The sequence below is a fragment of the Antedon mediterranea genome, chromosome 1, assembly GCF_964355755.1.
Source record: "Antedon mediterranea chromosome 1, ecAntMedi1.1, whole genome shotgun sequence".
Classification (NCBI taxonomy): domain Eukaryota; kingdom Metazoa; phylum Echinodermata; class Crinoidea; order Comatulida; family Antedonidae; genus Antedon; species Antedon mediterranea.
In genome coordinates this window covers 484,882-505,625 of record NC_092670.1, presented here as the reverse complement: position 1 = coordinate 505,625, position 20,744 = coordinate 484,882, and the positions used below count along the sequence as shown (strand labels likewise).

Genomic DNA, 20,744 nt, shown 5'->3' with positions numbered 1-20,744 from the left:
CTTCATTGAGATCCAGCCATTGATACCCACAGCATTGTCATTTTGTATCTTCATTGAGATCCAGCCATTGATACCCACAGCATTGTCATTTTGTATCTTCATTGAGATCCAGCCATTGATACCCACAGCATTGTCATTTTGTATCTCCATTGAGATCCAGCCATTGATACCCACAGCATTGTCATTTTGTATCTCCATTGAGATCCAGCCATTGATACCCACAGCATTGTCATTTTATATCTTCATTGAGATCCAGCCATTGATACCCACAGCATTGTCATTTTATATCTTCATTGAGATCCAGCCATTGATACCCACAGCATTGTCATTTTGTATCTCTATTGAGATCCAGCCACTGATACCCACAGCATTGTCATTTTGTATCTCCATTGAGATCCAGCCACTGATACCCACAGCATTGTCATTTTGTATCTCCATTGAGATCCAGCCATTGATACCCACAGCATTGTCATTTTATATCTTCATTGAGATCCAGCCATTGATACCCACAGCATTGTCATTTTGTATCTTCATTGAGATCCAGCCATTGATACCCACAGCATTGTCATTTTGTATCTCCATTGAGATCCAGCCATTGATACCCACAGCATTGTCATTTTGTATCTTCATTGAGATCCAGCCATTGATACCCACAGCATTGTCATTTTGTATCTTCATTGAGATCCAGCCACTGATACCCACAGCATTGTCATTTTGTATCTTCATTGAGATCCAGCCATTGATACCCACAGCATTGTCATTTTGTATCTTCATTGAGATCCAGCCATTGATACCCACAGCATTGTCATTTTGTATCTCCATTGAGATCCAGCCATTGATACCCACAGCATTGTCATTTTGTATCTTCATTGAGATCCAGCCATTGATACCCACAGCATTGTCATTTTGTATCTCCATTGAGATCCAGCCACTGATACCCACAGCATTGTCATTTTGTATCTTCATTGAGATCCAGCCATTGATACCCACAGCATTGTCATTTTGTATCTCCATTGAGATCCAGCCATTGATACCCACAGCATTGTCATTTTGTATCTCTATTGAGATCCAGCTGATACACACAGCATTGTCATTTTGTATCTCCATTGAGATCCAGCCATTGATACCCACAGCATTGTCATTTTGTATCTCCATTGAGATCCAGCCACTGATACCCACAGCATTGTCATTTTATATCTCCATTGAGATCCAGCCATTGATACCCACAGCATTGTCATTTTGTATCTCCATTGAGATCCAGCCACTGATACCCACAGCATTGTCATTTTGTATCTCCATTGAGATCCAGCCACTGATACCAACAGCATTGTCATTTTGTATCTCCATTGAGATCCAGCCACTGATACCCACAGCATTGCCATTTTGTATCTCCATTGAGATCCAGCCACTGATACCAACAGCATTGTCATTTTGTATCTCCATTGAGATCCAGCCATTGATACCCACAGCATTGTCATTTTGTATCTACATTGAGATCCAGCCACTGATACCCACAGCATTGTCATTTTGTATCTCCATTGAGATCCAGCCACTGATACCCACAGAATTGTCATTTTGTATCTCCATTGAGATCCAGCCATTGATACCCACAGCATTGTCATTATTTTCAGTAATTTGCCTTTGTATTTATATATATACTGTATATATGCAGTAGTCATAGAATTTTAAACAAAACATGAATTAAAATACTGTATCATTAAACTCGGAATTCTGTTACAAACTTTTGATTGTTCTCAATGTATCAACATTTTTTCTGATTTTTTTCTTTTTATTTTAACGATGATAATTAAACATTATGTTACAGGTGAACAAGATAATAGCAACATACAAAAATGACATTTCAACGAACATTGACAATTTAAATCAAATCTTCATGAATGAACAAGACAGACAGAAACGTGATGAATTACTTGCACTGACGGAGAACCTGAATCGCTATACATACAGTACAGCCGACAATGTTTCACGAATAAGTACTGATGCTGATAGCGTTAAGTTGAACTTGACCTCAAAAGCAGATGACCTCGAGAAATATGAATATTTTAGGTAGGCTTTTATTTTTTGGATTTTATCAAATAATATTTTAATATTTACTGATTTAGACATAAGCCCAAAGCACTCCAATGTATAGTACATTAGCCAAGGACAAAATAACCTGGCATATTATAGAAGAATGCACTTATACAGTACGGTACCCCTGCAGTATAGATACAAGTCAGTAATATAATACGGTACCCCTGCAGTACAGATACAAGTCAGTAATACAGTACAGTACCCCTGCAGTATAGATACAAGTCAGTAATACAGTACGGTACCCCTGCAGTATAGATACAAGTCAGTAATATAATACGGTACCCCTGCAGTATAGATACAAGTCAGTAATACAGTACGGTACCCCTGCAGTATAGATACAAGTCAGTAATATAATACGGTACCCCTGCAGTATAGATACAAGTCAGTAATATAATAATAGAATTCTGATGAATATCCTATGTACTGTAGTTATTATATTCTGTAGTCTATAAATGTTGTCATGAGTAATTTTGATCAGATCAGCAAGTTTCAATAAAAGTCAAGGAGCGATTTGTAAAATATGTAGGGGGTTTCCTAGTAGAATATGTTGTCACTGATAGTGAAGGCAGATTCTATAGTGAGAGACAAAAGTGGCATATTATATACAGTATGTATACTGTATATACACAATATTTCCATTACAGTTTTGTGTTTCCTTGGTTGATAAAGCTGGGAATTCAATCAATTACTGACAATATTTATACTGTGGGTGGATGAAAATCTCTCCATGCCCATTAAACCTGAAATTCATCTGTCAAAACATTTGGGTAATAGTTACCATTTACCAAACTTGATAAATGGTAACTAAAGTATTGGTTTAGGCTTGTCATTACATCTTACAAATATCAATGCCATTGCAGCTACTGATTAAAAATAATCAAAATAAACGTGACTTTCCTTAAGAAAGAATTGATTTCAGTCACATGCTATAGTTGATGAAAGATGAAACAAAAAAACATTAAACTTGATATTATATTGGTATTCAGGAGTGGATCCAGCCTGTTTATACCCCTCCTAAATCCGTGCCTGGTATTTATTCATCAGAATTTGTTTTTTACAGGTGGCTTGGGACCATTGTGTTACTCAGCCTGGAGATCATTGTTTGTTTGATAGCTCTGTGTGCTGTTGGAAAGGGTTCAAGATGTCTACTTGTTTTGTAAGTATCATTTTTGGGAAATGTACATCCTGGTTCCTGGTTAGATAGTGACTAACTACTTTAAATTGGTTTTAAACTTTAGAAAAATCACTTATAAATGCAAAACTAAGTAACAGTCATTTCATAACATTTTTATTTGGAAATTTGCTGGGATTTTCCATGGCTTTCTATTCTAAAAATGATATATTAATATTTTAAGGAAATAATTGATTCAAGCAGGAAGATAGACAAAGCATTTAACAAGGATGTAGAACATAAAATTATGGTTCAAAATTCATAGCTAGTCATCATAAATGTTAAATAAAATTATAAAAATCTGCCATAACTCCCTTGTTGATACATGGGTAATACAGTATATATTATCTGAAAGTAGATACATGGTGGAGTAATTGTTGAAGCTTAATTACTAGTACAATGTTCTTTTAGTACTGTATACTAGCTTCCATTTTGACCTGCAAAACCATCTTTATCCTTGAGAAATATTATAGTTTTGTTGTGTGATTTCATTTTCACTTTCATGAATTTAATAAGGAAATAATTTAAATCACTCTGAATTGAAGAAGATTTGTGTTAATGTTAGATACAATTTTTTTTTCAAATCCATTTCAATAACAATCAATTAAAATAACATTTTGAGAAAAATTGAAATTGATCTAACAATCTGAATATGGAAAAATTATCTCTTCAGTGTGTTTACATATGTATAGACTTACATTATTATTCCTACCGGTATCTATAGTTTACATTATTATCGCTACCGGTATCTATAGTTTACATTATTATCCCTACCGGTATCTATAGTTTACATTATTATCCCTACCGGTATCTATAGTTTACATTATTATCCCTACCGGTATCTATAGTTTACATTATTATCCCTACCGGTATCTATAGTTTACATTATTATCCCTACCGGTATCTATAGTTTACATTATTATCCCTACCGGTATCTATAGTTTACATTATTATCCCTACCGGTATCTATAGTTTACATTATTATCCCTACCGGTATCTATAGTTTACATTATTATCCCTACCGGTATCTATAGTTTACATTATTATTCCTACCGGTATCTATAGTTTACATTATTATCCCTACCGGTATCTATAGTTTACATTATTATCCCTACCGGTATCTATAGTTTACATTATTATCCCTACCGGTATCTATAGTTTACATTATTATCCCTACCGGTATCTATAGTTTACATTATTATCCCTACCGGTATCTATAGTTTACATTATTATCCCTACCGGTATCTATAGTTTACATTATTATCCCTACCGGTATCTATAGTTTACATTATTATCCCTACCGGTATCTATAGTTTACATTATTATCCCTACCGGTATCTATAGTTTCCTAAAGTAGCATTCAATTCATATTATTAGACTTTGTGTCACTGGAATATAGAAAATTATTATAATTTATACACTTTGATAAATCAATTTAAAAAGTAACACTAGCTCATCATCATAATCCTGTTTCTATTTCAGCGTTTCTGTTACTTGTTTTTTTTTTATAATATTGATCTGGTGCAGAATGGGGATAGAGATCTTCATTACCGTGGTAAGTTTTTTTCATAAATATGATGTTTGAAATAATTTCAACTATATATTAATTTTGTCTTTTTGGTGATTTGTAAGAAATTCATTCTGCCTTTAGAGTAAGTAACATTTTTTATTGAGAACCTACAGAAAGCAACCAATTTACAGAATGTATTCTGTCAACTCTGAATCATGTGCCATTTAACAATTTATTTAATGTTCTTTTAGTGAAAGCCTATAGAAAAACAGTTTACAGAATGTATTCTGTCAACTCTTTGCTGAATCATGTGCCATTTAAATATTTATTTAATGTTCTTTTAGTAAAAGCATATAGAAAAACGGTTTACAGAATGTATTCTGTCAACTCTTTGCTGCATTTTCATTCTGCCTAGTAGAATAAAGAAAACCACCAGTATACAGAATTTATTTTGTCAGTACTGCTGAATATTGACAATACTTTCCCTTTATACAATGTGTGCTTCTTTAAAAAAAATCTTGTTTATAGAATTTCCTTTTTAAGAACAGAAATTGGGAAAGAAATATAATTCCAAAAAGTTGACTTTGTAGGCTTTTGACAACAAAGATTGTTTTGTGTTATTAAACTATTGTTCAGCTTGTAATAGATATGGGAAGTTATAAAATATAGATATTACTTGTTTCGGCATAAAATCTTTTGATCTTTACTACTGTAAGGGATAAAATCAAGATTATATCTTGCATAATAAAATAATAAAACTCTGTTTATTTGACTTGGTTACAAATTGTTAAATCTTTCATTTGTATCAGATAACAAAGGGTTTTATTTTTAAAATATTTGTTCACACTGTGGATGCATTGATTCAAAAGGAATTGAATATATTAGTATTTTGTGAGAAATTTAGTTTAAATATATATTTTATTTGATAGCATTTGAAAGCATTGAAGTCGGTATAGTATTATAAAGAGATAAAGAAATATATTATGATACTGTTGTCCTGGAGGGTTTTTAGTTTAACATTGTTAAGCTAATTAATGCATTTTCACAATTTATACATTTATTAATGTCTATCAATAGTTAACAAAAAAACAAAAAAATGTTAATACATAAGTTATAATGAAACAATACAAAGATGCCATTATAGTATAGTAGATACTGTAATAAATTGTTTTAAATTAAACCAATTATTTGATAGTTAAAAACCACCTATTATCGATCATGTTTTATGGATTTAATTTAACTGTCTGTGAATCAATAATTAGGCCAGGTGCACAAGTGAAAGTGTTCATCAACTACATTCATAAACCCAGGGGGGTCATTATGCAAATTAAAGCAAATTAGCTCTCAAGTGTTTCTGTATCAACTTTGTTGCTATGACAATTTTCCCAGATGCCCTATTATGCTAAATACCAATTTCTTTTTGTAATAATACAGAGTTTGCCTACTACATGAATTTGTTTCTATTCTTTTGGTTGTAAATTTATTAAATAGAAATATAGCATACAACAGTTGAGCTGTGGTGTGGCTTGCCTTCCCATCCAAATCAGCAATTGCTAGATGGATCACCCTCATTAAATATGGTTTAAAAAAAGCCCAGGGTTGTGGCGATGACATTTAGAATTGTCCTGATTGGGCATTTAGTGGAGAATGCAAAGAAACCACATTACATGTACAAAAATTCCATTCCATGATAATTTATCAAATAGTTCTGAATAATGAATGTCAAATTTTCTGCGACAGACCCAATTTGACCATGGAACCGTAATTGGCTAGTTGCTTGCTGTTAGAAGAAATATAAACATATATAAAAAAAAAATTTAAAAAAAAACAATAAAAATTGTTCTTTTTTGACCTGACCTATATCATATAAAGTATAAACTGACATATCTCTGTTATTTTCCTCAACTTATGAAAAATCTATAAACCAAAAATTGATGAATATCAGAATAATTTGTCTGTTTCCAAGGAGATGTTCCCAAAGGTCTGTTAAGAATAGTTATTTTACCAAAAATCTATATTTGAATCTGAAAATGTCAGGATTTTTAATGGAAAAATGGATCTTCAGGGAATGCAAGACATTGTGATTGAATATTACATCTGATGGTTTAAGATTTTTAAATTTTCACATTCTGTTTCTATTTCTTTGTTAAAAATATTAGATTACAATCTTCTATAGTTAACTTAATTCAATTGAGACCAAACATTTAAAATAATTATCATAATATATAGTGCTAAAACAATGACACAAAAAGCAAAGTTTTATTTATTAAAAATAGAAGTGAAAATCCATAACCACTTAAGTGCTTTTGGGGAAAAAAATACAGTAGTATGAAAGTTCAAGTACAACTTAATTAATCAAGGTCACATTGTTATGTTGGGGTCATTTATGAAATTCATTTTATTATTTTAATTGAAATTTAAATGATATGCAGAATTGAATTAAATGTGTTAGTGTTAGAGAACTGTTAATATGAAAACCCAACTTGTCTTGAATAATGGTTTGAAGTGATGGATTAGTTGAAAACAAATCAATCTTGTCTGTAATGTTCTTGTATGATACGTGTGTGGTTAAAACATTTACATAATTTATTCAACATTATCAGTAGACTAATACCACAGAAGAAGTGGGAATATAGTTCATTTTATGACATCTAATACAATTCATGCGTGTTTTATTGAATTCATGGATGTACATGTCATACAATTATATCTAAGTCATTAGAATATGAATAACAAAACTGTCTTTTTCAAATTGTATTCAACCTTATTTTATAGTATAATAGTGTTTTTTCATTTTTGTATTTTTTAAACATTTTTGTTTGTGTATATATTTTTTTGGAAATCAACAATATTAACCATCAAACTACATGTTTTTACTATATAAACCTCAATAAATAATAACAATATATTTAATTAATAATTAGTTTTTCTTAGAATTTGAGTTAATAATTTAGAACAAAGTTTCCTATTATTTTTATTTCATCCACTTAATCATTATTATTGAAACATTTTAGCTGCAAAACTGGAAATACATCCTAGCAAACTAGAAGGGTGCTATATTACAACATTTTGAAATTGTTTTGCTGGTAGTGTTTTTTGGGAGGAAATAGTGACTGTTTAGTCTAAAAATGTTACTTGGGTTTTGATCTTAAATATATCTTTTGTAGGATTGAAAATTGCTTTCTTTATTGTGTTTTGCTAGATTTAAAAAAAAGTAAATTTCTAACCTGCTGGCAAAAAGTATGGTTTTGGTTTCCATATTTTTGGTTTATTTTTTATTGTCCATCTGTGAAACTTTTTTTTATTAGAATGTTCTTATTCTTTCAGGGTGCTAGTGATTTCTGTGTTGATCCAAATACTTATGTTTTGTCATATACTGACGGTAATGCTGGAGTAGACCAAGGTAACACATCTTCATCCTCTCTTTTGTTGTAAAAGGGTTTGATTATGTGCCTTTAATAATATCTTCTTTTTGTTTTTCAGATGTTGTTTTATACTATTTGACTTGCTATCCTAACTCTCAAAATCCATATGGAACAGTAAGTAAAAACAATGATTTTATAAAACATTACATTGGCTATAGAATATTTTATAAAATGCCCTACAATGCCATAAAATAACTAGACGTACCTGAAGTAGCTGATATAAAGAATCATTTCAAGTTATATATTATCCTTTTGTAAGAATTGGTTACACTTATGTATACATAAATATATATACTTTGAAAATATAAAATTTGAAAAACAATTAATTAAAAGGAAAAAACAAATTGAGATTTTCTATCTTTTGGAATGTGTAGTCAACTGGCAACAAAATGTTGTTCACGTTGATGATAGTACCCAATTAAAGAAGAGCCAGCCAACTCTCAAAATGCAATAAATTTTTCAAGATGATATGTAATCATCTATGCTAATTGGATATAACCTTTAGGATGAAAAAAATGTTTAGATAAACAGAGACCTAGTTCAGATATATTGATTGTCATAATTCAACCCACAAACCTTTGTGACTCACAAAAGATAAAGCTTTTTAAAATCACAAATGCCAATGACTAATTCATAATTTATCATCTAAAAAAACAGTAAATATATTTTCTTCTGCTTTTATTGTTTAGAATGATTCATACATTTTAAACATATGATCACAAATTCCAATGAATAGAACTTGTACTGTAAGGTTTGAAATAATCTTATAATGCACCATTACAAGTCTGCCGAGAGTTACAACCAAGATCAGCTTTCAATCAAATAGTATAAAATGCTTTTAGATCCATAAGAAAACTCAAACTTGACCTTATATCAGTAGGGTGTACACAAAATGTATAAAACATACATTTAATAATAATAATAATAAATGAAGACTTATATAGCGCCGGTATCCTCCACCCATGTGGCGCTTTGTGCATTAACAACGTGCGAGAACATCAGCGAATAGCGACGTCTTTAGGTTGGTCTTGAAGCGGGAGATTTTATTTCACTTAAAGAAACTAATGCATTTTGTCACCTACTTGACATATCTCTTACAAGTTGACCTGGCCGTATCTATAAGATATCACACACATAATGATATTTCAAACAACTATCTAACACTTTAATCTACTGTAGTGAAAATAACAATTGGCAATTCATCATATCATATTTTTTGAAAAATAATAATTCTTGAGAATGTTGTCTAAAGTTTGACATGATGAAGCAACATGATTTATCTAAAGTTCACTATCGAACTTTTTGTGATGTACCCATATTTGAACATGATGATGTCATATCACTAAACATATTTGGGCATTTCACTACCATATTTGGGCACATCATACTTTTTTGTCAGACTAGTTTGATAGTGTAGACAGAGCTGAAGCAAGATAAATTAATTCATGTCATAAATTCAACCAATCAGAAAATTGTTGAAGATGTAAAATATATCCAGGTCAAAATATTTGTATTTTTCCTAAAACTTGCAAGGATTTGATTACATTTCCTTTAGGATTAATGAGTTGATATAATCAGCACGTTTTGACACCGTCAGCCAAGTGCCATGACAACAATTGGCTTTAAAACAGCTTCTTGAGTTCAACGTTTATGCTCCGCAGGATTTCTCTATATCATATTGATAATTTTATGACAAATTTGACCTTATAACTTGTTAAAATGGTCGCTTTAAAAATTGTTTGTTTTTAAAAGATTTATTCTTGTAAAGAAATTCAAATTCTCATGGAATTCACTTTAAAAAAGTCTTGCGATGTTACTTATTAATATCAATATCTTTAACTCAGCATAATATCTTGAAATGAGAGACTAAATTATATTTATTTTAATGAAATTCTCACAAGCTCGCAAAACTGGTGTACCATTTTAAGATAAATGTTTCTTGTTTTAGTCACTGAGAGATGCACAGCAAGCAGAGACTTTAGCGGAGGCAACATTGGAGAAGATTGAAAACCTAGCTGGCCCTCAATCAGATGCAGTGGTAAGTAATATCATGTCATTTTGTATCTGTTTGTTTTTATTTATTTGTATCTGTTGAATGTCTATCTGAACGCACCGTGTATGTACGGGTGCCACCATTGTAAAGGTGTAGTTTCAATAAATTATTATATCATATATTATGTTATGTAAGGACATTTGTAAACAGGGAATGTACGAGTAAATTGATTATTAATAACTAAAAAGAGAACATTTTTTATTCAATACTTAACTCACAACATCTTTTCCAGTTGCGCAAATGAATGCATTAACATGATAACACAAAGTATTAGTATCCAGCAATAGGTTAATAGACAGTGAAAACATTTAATGAATTAATAATTAAATACATTTTTTCTTAATACACTAAGTCAATCTTTCAAATTGGTTTTTGATGTTGACTTTACATTTAGTTGAAATAGAATGTTCACAGAAACATAATATTGGTTCAAAAGTTTTAATGTTGAAGAATATGTATAAAATAGCTGCTTTAGGCAACACTATATTATTTACACCAAGATTTTTTTTGATGATTTCCTAAGAAAAATCATGTTGAATTAGTTCTTATGTAAATATAATTATAAATACTAAATTGATAAAACAAAAGGATGGAATTAATAAAGCTTGTCCGGTGCACGTGATCATGTGTAGTGAGGAAACTCAACTGTTTTCGCCTAAATAATGACATCCTAAAACGTAGATAGAGATTCTACTTCCTTTGTGTGGAGATGCCCCCATTTTCAACCCACAGACATGGAAGGCAATAGAATGTATAGCATAAACAGGCATTGTGGGCCAAACTAAGGATGTCCAGTTTGCAAAGAATAGATTGTACTAATACAAGCTTAAAATAACAATATATAGCATATATTTATAATCACTTGCACTGATGAAGGGCTAGTGTTGCCCGAAAGCTCTGCTAACTTTTCTGGCTGTTTTACTTCTCGTTTTGATTTAGCTTTTTGCTTATTTTATTTTGTATCTCCATTGAGATCCAGCCACTGATACCCACAGCATTGTCATTTTTTCAGTAATTTGCCTTTGGATTTATATATATATTTATATATAGCAGAAAGATAGGTGGTAAAAGCAATAAAAAAATTATTAACTAATAGCCATTGTCCATAGGGCAAAGAAGAAAATAAAGACCAGAAATTAAAAACATGTTGAGAATAGCACAATTATTGCAGTAAAGTCGCACTTGATTTTATTTCTATAATAACAAAATCAATAATTTGTCCCTGTTTTCCTACATTTTTACATCCACAATTTCTCTCTTAAAAGTAAAAACAAAGATTATAGTTTGCGGACAAGTTCAAACAAGTTCAAACAATTGTAAACATCAATACAAATATAGAAAAAACTTATCTAGAATTTTTATTTTTAGATATTTTGAAAAGTGAAACAGTATCGATTCTAATATTATGGCCATTATTTGATATAGCCTGGTATACAATAAAGAATAATTGTGGTAGATGTTACAAGGGCAATATTGTAATATTATTTAATGTTCTATTGTATAACAAGGATAACCTATGTACGTGACCTAATGCATCATCCATGTAAATGGTTTTGAATTGCTACTTTCAAATAGCATTTTAATGAACTTTAAAACAAATTGTTGATATTTTTAGTATAAACATTGTTATCATTTTATTATGGTACAGTCAACTCTCCCAATACCCGTCGCCTTTGGGCCAGTGGCCAAATATGTCTGACTTTCCAGAAAGTCTGGTATTCGGAATGTGTTTCAATGGAAAAAAATGAATTTAGGACTCGACTTCTAGAAAAGTCTGTTATTGGGAGATTTTCTGGTTTTCAGAGAGTCAGGTTCACTGGGAGAGTTGACTGTATATGTATAATTTACCTAAATTTACTTGTACCCCAAGCCCTATGAATAATTTGTTGTTATAATAGAAAATTGTCTTCAAAATTCATGTTTACCCTGTAGGCACATGAATTATTTATACATTAATGTTTACCCTTTAGGCACATGAATTATTTATACATTTTTGTATATATTGTTCTAAATCTACAAATGGTAGAATGGTATAACTGTAAATGTTTTTTAAATGTGGTCAGTTTGTTTCCTGGAATCAATATATTCTCACAGATTCTACTGGGAATAATTAGTCATCCGTTTTTGGATGAATGCTGTGCTGTTCACTGTCCATAAATACTGTATGCATAAACCAATGGCTTCCTTCCTATTGCTAGATTCATTGTACAGATACTCCATTTTGATTGGCATTTTTTTTCCCTATATTATAAAACTAGTACCGTATTTGATTTGATTTTATTCGGTTTCAACATAAGATTACAAGATAATATGAATACAAACAATTAACAAGCAAATATCCTCTGGTATAATCCCAGTCCCTAGAACACGAAATTGGTCAACTTTGAGGGTGGGGCTATATCCAGGTAAACCCTGGTTCAGGAAAAAAATGATTGGTGAGCATTTCTTATAAAAACTCAAATTTCAATACTTGGACTATACCCATGAGGGATATGCCTGTTTGTGGCAAAAACCTATTCCTCTGTAATTTTCTAAATGTTTTAAACCAAACACAGTACTACACGTCGAGAGTTGTGTAGTGTCTTTAAAAAAAAAAAAATTCTCAAAATTTATAACGTTGGAGAGAGGTCATGTAGCAATACATTTAATAATTAGTTTGGTATTATTTCTGTATAAATATGTTATATGATCAGAATTAAACATCTAACCACCAATACAGGAAATATTCATGAATAATATGAGTAAGTTGATTGATACAGTATTTACACTTGCTGACGTAAACATATTTCTAAAAAATTCTCAATGATTTTCTGAAAACAATATCATGAATTGTTATGGTTTATTATTAAATTCTATTTAATCAGTTACTACTAAACGAATACTGTATGATTATAAAAGATATTGTTACATTTATTAATATTAGCAAACTACTTGGAAGTACTACGGCAGCAGAAAAAAAAACAACAAAGGAATGATATGTGAGATTATGTTGATGCATACAGTAGTAGACAAATGACAATAAAATGTAATCTCTTGAAACTCCTCATACATTACTTGAACAATCCCAGTTGATTTGTAAGATGATCTTAGATGAATAAATTCAATATTATGTAATCAGTACAATATGAATAATTTATGTATTTTGCTAATTACGTATTCAAGACAACATGAATAATTCATGAGGAGAGATGAAATGTTGATAATATTTTCTGCGTCGCAGTTGTGACGATTATAAAAAGTTACGAATATAATGTTACAATGATGATGATGTTAGAGGGAGGCTTGTATGCATTCTACTGTTAGTAGCTATTTTATATTTTTAAAATGGTTAACGTGACTACAAGTTATGACCTAACATTTTTCATCTACCAACATAAATATTTTTAAAAACTGCTGATCAACAACAACCTAGATATATTAATTATTAATTGATCATTTTTATCTATTCATCGGACAGAAATCTAAAGAGTGATTTGTGAAAAGTGGACTTCTTTCAGCAGTTGTATTTTCTAGCACAATCATTTATACACAACTAAAAACCTAATACAATAGGCCATTCTTTTTCATGGTTTGATGTTGCTTGATCTTTGTATGCCAATGGATGCAATTTGAAATCATAAAAGTCATATTTTAAAATTCTCTACCCTTTGACCTCCTACGCATTATTTCATCATGTTGTATGAAGGTTGTATGTAGTAAACCTATTTTTCCTCTGTAATTAAATTCATTGTTTTTTTATTTTTAGGAAATTCTGAATAAACTCGACAAAACATTCCAGTCAACAAGTTTGCAGCTTCAAAACCTGGTTGCTAGCGTCAACTGCAACACATTAAAGACAGACTATGTGATTGGTCTGTACTCTATGTGCTATGATACAATGTAAGTCAGTCAGTAAACAACATTTTTTAACTTCAATTGTTTGTTTTCCAATGCATATTTTATTTGCAGACTATAGACTGTTTCATGAAGGTGATAAAATCCCTCTTAAATCATTAGATTCTAGCATGTATACAGTTACTGTTATTGTTCTTGTAGTCGTCTTTTTCTCAAGTCACATGGCCGTCATTGATGACTTCACTGTGATCTATTTTTATACCATGCTATACACTTTTATACACATGGCCGTCATTGATGACTTCACTGAGATCTATTTTTATACCATGCTATACACTTTTATACACATGGCCGTCATTGATGACTTCACTGAGATCTATTTTTATACCATGCTATACACTTTTATACACATGGCCGTCATTGATGACTTCACTGTGATCTATTTTTATACCATGCTATACACTTTTATACACATGGCCGTCATTGATGACTTCACTGTGATCTATTTTTATACCATGCTATACACTTTTATACACATGGCCGTCATTGATGACTTCACTGTGATCTATTTTTATACCATGCTATACACTTTTATACACATGGCCGTCATTGATGACTTCACTGTGATCTATTTTTATACCATGCTATACACTTTTATACACATGGCCGTCATTGATGACTTCACTGAGATCTATTTTTATACCATGCTATACACTTTTATACACATGGCCATCATTGATGACTTCACTGAGATCTATTTTTATACCATGCTATACACTTTTATACACATGGCCGTCATTGATGACTTCACTGTGATCTATTTTTATACCATGCTATACACTTTTATACACATGGCCGTCATTGATGACTTCACTGTGATCTATTTTTATACCATGCTATACACTTTTATACACATGGCCGTCATTGATGACTTCACTGTGATCTATTTTTATACCATGCTATACACTTTTATACACATGGCCGTCATTGATGACTTCACTGTGATCTATTTTTATACCATGCTATACACTTTTATACACATGGCCGTCATTGATGACTTCACTGTGATCTATTTTTATACCATGCTATACACTTTTATACACATGGCCGTCATTGATGACTTCACTGTGATCTATTTTTATACCATGCTATACACTTTTATACACATGGCCGTCATTGATGACTTCACTGAGATCTATTTTTATACCATGCTATACACTTTTATACACATGGCCATCATTGATGACTTCACTGAGATCTATTTTTATACCATGCTATACACTTTTATACACATGGCCGTCATTGATGACTTCACTGTGATCTATTTTTATACCATGCTATACACTTTTATACACATGGCCGTCATTGATGACTTCACTGTGATCTATTTTTATACCATGCTATACACTTTTATACACATGGCCGTCATTGATGACTTCACTGTGATCTATTTTTATACCATGCTATACACTTTTATACACATGGCCGTCATTGATGACTTCACTGTGATCTATTTTTATACCATGCTATACACTTTTATACACATGGCCGTCATTGATGACTTCACTGTGATCTATTTTTATACCATGCTATACACTTTTATACACATGGCCGTCATTGATGACTTCACTGAGATCTATTTTTATACCATGCTATACACTTTTATACACATGGCCGTCATTGATGACTTCACTGTGATCTATTTTTATACCATGCTATACACTTTTATACACATGGCCGTCATTGATGACTTCACTGTGATCTATTTTTATACCATGCTATACACTTTTATACACATGGCCGTCATTGATGACTTCACTGTGATCTATTTTTATACCATGCTATACACTTTTATACACATGGCCGTCATTGATGACTTCACTGTGATCTATTTTTATACCATGCTATACACTTTTATACACATGGCCGTCATTGATGACTTCACTGTGATCTATTTTTATACCATGCTATACACTTTTATACACATGGCCGTCATTGATGACTTCACTGTGATCTATTTTTATACCATGCTATACACTTTTATACACATGGCCGTCATTGATGACTTCACTGTGATCTATTTTTATACCATGCTATACACTTTTATACACATGGCCGTCATTGATGACTTCACTGTGATCTATTTTTATACCATGCTATACACTTTTATACACATGGCCGTCATTGATGACTTCACTGTGATCTATTTTTATACCATGCTATACACTTTTATACACATGGCCGTCATTGATGACTTCACTGTGATCTATTTTTATACCATGCTATACACTTTTATACACATGGCCGTCATTGATGACTTCACTGTGATCTATTTTTATACCATGCTATACACTTTTATACACATGGCCGTCATTGATGACTTCACTGTGATCTATTTTTATACCATGCTATACACTTTTATACACATGGCCGTCATTGATGACTTCACTGAGATCTATTTTTATACCATGCTATACACTTTTATACACATGGCCGTCATTGATGACTTCACTGTGATCTATTTTTATACCATGCTATACACTTTTATACACATGGCCGTCATTGATGACTTCACTGTGATCTATTTTTATACCATGCTATACACTTTTATACACATGGCCGTCATTGATGACTTCACTGTGATCTATTTTTATACCATGCTATACACTTTTATACACATGGCCGTCAGTGATGACTTCACTGAGATCTATTTTTATACCATGCTATACACTTTTATACACATGGCCGTCATTGATGACTTCACTGTGATCTATTTTTATACCATGCTATACACTTTTATACACATGGCCGTCATTGATGACTTCACTGTGATCTATTTTTATACCATGCTATACACTTTTATACACATGGCCGTCATTGATGACTTCACTGTGATCTATTTTTATACCATGCTATACACTTTTATACACATGGCCGTCATTGATGACTTCACTGTGATCTATTTTTATACCATGCTATACACTTTTATACACATGGCCGTCATTGATGACTTCACTGAGATCTATTTTTATACCATGCTATACACTTTTATACACATGGCCGTCATTGATGACTTCACTGTGATCTATTTTTATACCATGCTATACACTTTTATACACATGGCCGTCATTGATGACTTCACTGTGATCTATTTTTATACCATGCTATACACTTTTATACACATGGCCGTCATTGATGACTTCACTGTGATCTATTTTTATACCATGCTATACACTTTTATACACATGGCCGTCATTGATGACTTCACTGTGATCTATTTTTATACCATGCTATACACTTTTATACACATGGCCGTCAGTGATGACTTCACTGTGATCTATTTTTATACCATGCTATACACTTTTATACACATGGCCGTCAGTGATGACTTCACTGTGATCTATTTTTATACCATGCTATACACTTTTATACACATGGCCGTCATTGATGACTTCACTGTGATCTATTTTTATACCATGCTATACACTTTTATACACATGGCCGTCATTGATGACTTCACTGTGATCTATTTTTATACCATGCTATACACTTTTATACACATGGCCGTCATTGATGACTTCACTGTGATCTATTTTTATACCATGCTATACACTTTTATACACATGGCCGTCATTGATGACTTCACTGTGATCTATTTTTATACCATGCTATACACTTTTATACACATGGCCGTCATTGATGACTTCACTGTGATCTATTTTTATACCATGCTATACACTTTTATACACATGGCCGTCATTGATGACTTCACTGTGATCTATTTTTATACCATGCTATACACTTTTATACACATGGCCGTCATTGATGACTTCACTGAGATCTATTTTTATACCATGCTATACACTTTTATACACATGGCCGTCATTGATGACTTCACTGTGATCTATTTTTATACCATGCTATACACTTTTATACACATGGCCGTCATTGATGACTTCACTGTGATCTATTTTTATACCATGCTATACACTTTTATACACATGGCCGTCATTGATGACTTCACTGTGATCTGTTTTTATACCATGCTATACACTTTTATACACATGGCCGTCATTGATGACTTCACTGTGATCTATTTTTATACCATGCTATACACTTTTATACACATGGCCGTCATTGATGACTTCACTGTGATCTATTTTTATACCATGCTATACACTTTTATACACATGGCCGTCATTGATGACTTCACTGTGATCTATTTTTATACCATGCTATACACTTTTATACACATGGCCGTCATTGATGACTTCACTGTGATCTATTTTTATCTCATGCTATACACTTTTATACACATGGCCGTCATTGATGACTTCACTGTGATCTATTTTTATACCATGCTATACACTTTTATACACATGGCCGTCATTGATGACTTCACTGAGATCTATTTTTATACCATGCTATACACTTTTATACACATGGCCGTCATTGATGACTTCACTGTGATCTATTTTTATACCATGCTATACACTTTTATTTTAAATACAGTATTCAGATAGACCCTTTAATTTTAATGTTCTATTTCCTTCTTGTTCAACAGCACTGGTATCAGTTTCATGATGATAGGCTCAATCTTATCTGGTATCTTCTTCACAGTTCTCATTTCCTCCTGTACTTTGCCAATTATTGCAAAAAGGTAAGTTTATGAAACTCATTGATAATCCAAGCTCTGTCCACACATGGAGAAATAAGCTTATTTCTCCATGGTCCACACAATCAAACTTTATGTGTCAAACAAATGTGATGTGCCCATATATAAACATATGATGTTACTGTATATCACTAGTTTGATAGTGTAGACAGAGCTTTAGTCATAATTATTATCTCAATGTTTCAATGATTATTGTTTTCATTTCATTTATTCGCATATCAGCAAATTCTATTAATAATAAACAAATTATAGAGAATGATTTGAAAGGAAAAATTCATAAGTTTATGCACACTCGGCCAATAATCGCTCTGATTGGAGAAGATGTTCATGATGATGAATTAATGTTTGTGTAATTTATAGGAAAGCTGATTATGAAGTAGATAGAGAGGATCCATTCCTGCCACCAGATAATCCAAGTGCCACGCTTGAACGATTTAGTCGTCGCAATGACCCTTCTAGGTCACCACAGCGTCAATCAGGTCTAGGGTCACCGACTATACCAGATTATAACAGGTAAACAATGATTCATATAATTTTAGAACTTTAATTTAGAAATTTAATTTAAGCAGCTTTCTAAATGTTTAGAATCAGTAAAATCCGATTTTTGTAATAGATTTTGATTGATTTTGACAGAGATCCTAGCTTTGCAGCAAGCAGTGTAGCATACAATCAAGATTATAGGTACGAGGATGACCCTTTGATACGAAGACACGGTCACGACTCACCACCGCCATCTGTAAGTACACACCGACTTCTAACACTAACATTAGATAGAATCTATTACCAATACAACACCTAATACTGCAGTAGTATTCTGATTGCATATTAATACTTATAAATAAACAAGTTCTTTTATCTTGCTTCAATGCTATTTTGCTTATTGGCTTTTCTCCTTCTACATCCCTATGTACTCTATCAGTATGCGTATATGTGAAGACGATGGGTAAGTTCTACAAAAGAAACATCTGTTGCCTGGAAATTCCCATCATTCTCCACAGAAATTGCAGGAGATGTTTAGATTGTTTACACCTAGCCTAGTGCTACATATCTTAGCTGCCCTTTGATAACTGCATTTTTTGCTTATACCATTCTGTATGTTGTGCAGTTTGTTGCGTTTGATCACATGACATTATGACAACATTCAATCGCAACATTTACACATTCTTTTTAATGTATTCAAGCGTTACAATCTGCACATGCTCGGTAATACTTGCTACTATTGCAAACTATTCTATTTCCAGAAATTAATAATGAGTGGATTTCCTATATATTGTTTGGTACTTTTGTACTCTAATGTTTTATGGGTGTTTTTAACGCTATACCTTACTAAATTTCTTTTAGCCTTTCTTTTTAAACCAATGGTGGATACAATAGCCCTTTCTGGTTACATTAATCAGGTTCAATAATTCTTGGGTCATCTGCCAGTTTGGTTTTTCATTTTTAAGTTTTTGGATTTATACTTTATAATGGAGAATATGCCTACCTATAATAATAGGCCTACCTATAATAATAGGCCTACCTATAATAATAGGCCTACCTATAATAATAGGCCTACCTATAATAATATTGCTATCCCTCTACTGTATATATTTACAAAAACATTTGTTATATGAATAATTTATTGATACCATGAGTGGTTATATACTTAATACTTAATTTATTGATACCATGGGTGGTTATATACTTAATACTTAATTTATTGATACCATGAGTGGTTATATACTTAATACTTTATTTCCATTTAATACAAAAAAAAATAATGATTTATCTGGCAAAAATGATGATTATTTGTGTTTTTTTTTTATATTTGTTATTTATTTGTGAATTGTTAGCACTATAACACCCAACTATAACACATTCATTTGTTAGCATTTTAACCAATCATATTCAATGTTCCATAATGTACTTACTACTATAATTATAATACACTCCATAACCCACTGTGTGTCCACAGCTATTTCAAGAACAGTATAGATTTTTCC

General features: G+C 31.7%; 1 protein-coding gene across 5 annotated transcripts in view; it reads left to right on the top strand.

Annotated features, from left to right (window-relative positions):
- The window catches only part of LOC140051732 (protein tweety homolog 1-A-like), a 33,408-nt gene that overhangs the window by 7,536 nt on the left and 5,128 nt on the right, over nucleotides 1-20,744 (top strand). For 3 of the 5 annotated variants that reach the window (XM_072097038.1, XM_072097030.1, XM_072097045.1), the window contains exons 4-13: nucleotides 1,826-2,067; nucleotides 3,155-3,250; nucleotides 4,748-4,820; nucleotides 8,103-8,178; nucleotides 8,259-8,314; nucleotides 10,149-10,238; nucleotides 13,999-14,132; nucleotides 18,652-18,747; nucleotides 19,123-19,275; nucleotides 19,396-19,498. In XM_072097038.1, the coding sequence (XP_071953139.1) occupies nucleotides 1,826-2,067; nucleotides 3,155-3,250; nucleotides 4,748-4,820; nucleotides 8,103-8,178; nucleotides 8,259-8,314; nucleotides 10,149-10,238; nucleotides 13,999-14,132; nucleotides 18,652-18,747; nucleotides 19,123-19,275; nucleotides 19,396-19,498 (1,119 nt within the window). Of the gene's footprint in view, nucleotides 1-1,825; nucleotides 2,068-3,154; nucleotides 3,251-4,747; nucleotides 4,821-8,102; nucleotides 8,179-8,258; nucleotides 8,315-10,148; nucleotides 10,239-13,998; nucleotides 14,133-18,651; nucleotides 18,748-19,122; nucleotides 19,276-19,395; nucleotides 19,499-19,681; nucleotides 19,706-20,744 lie in introns of all 5 variants that reach the window. The other 2 variants (XM_072097050.1, XM_072097056.1) reach the window with 1 other exon arrangement.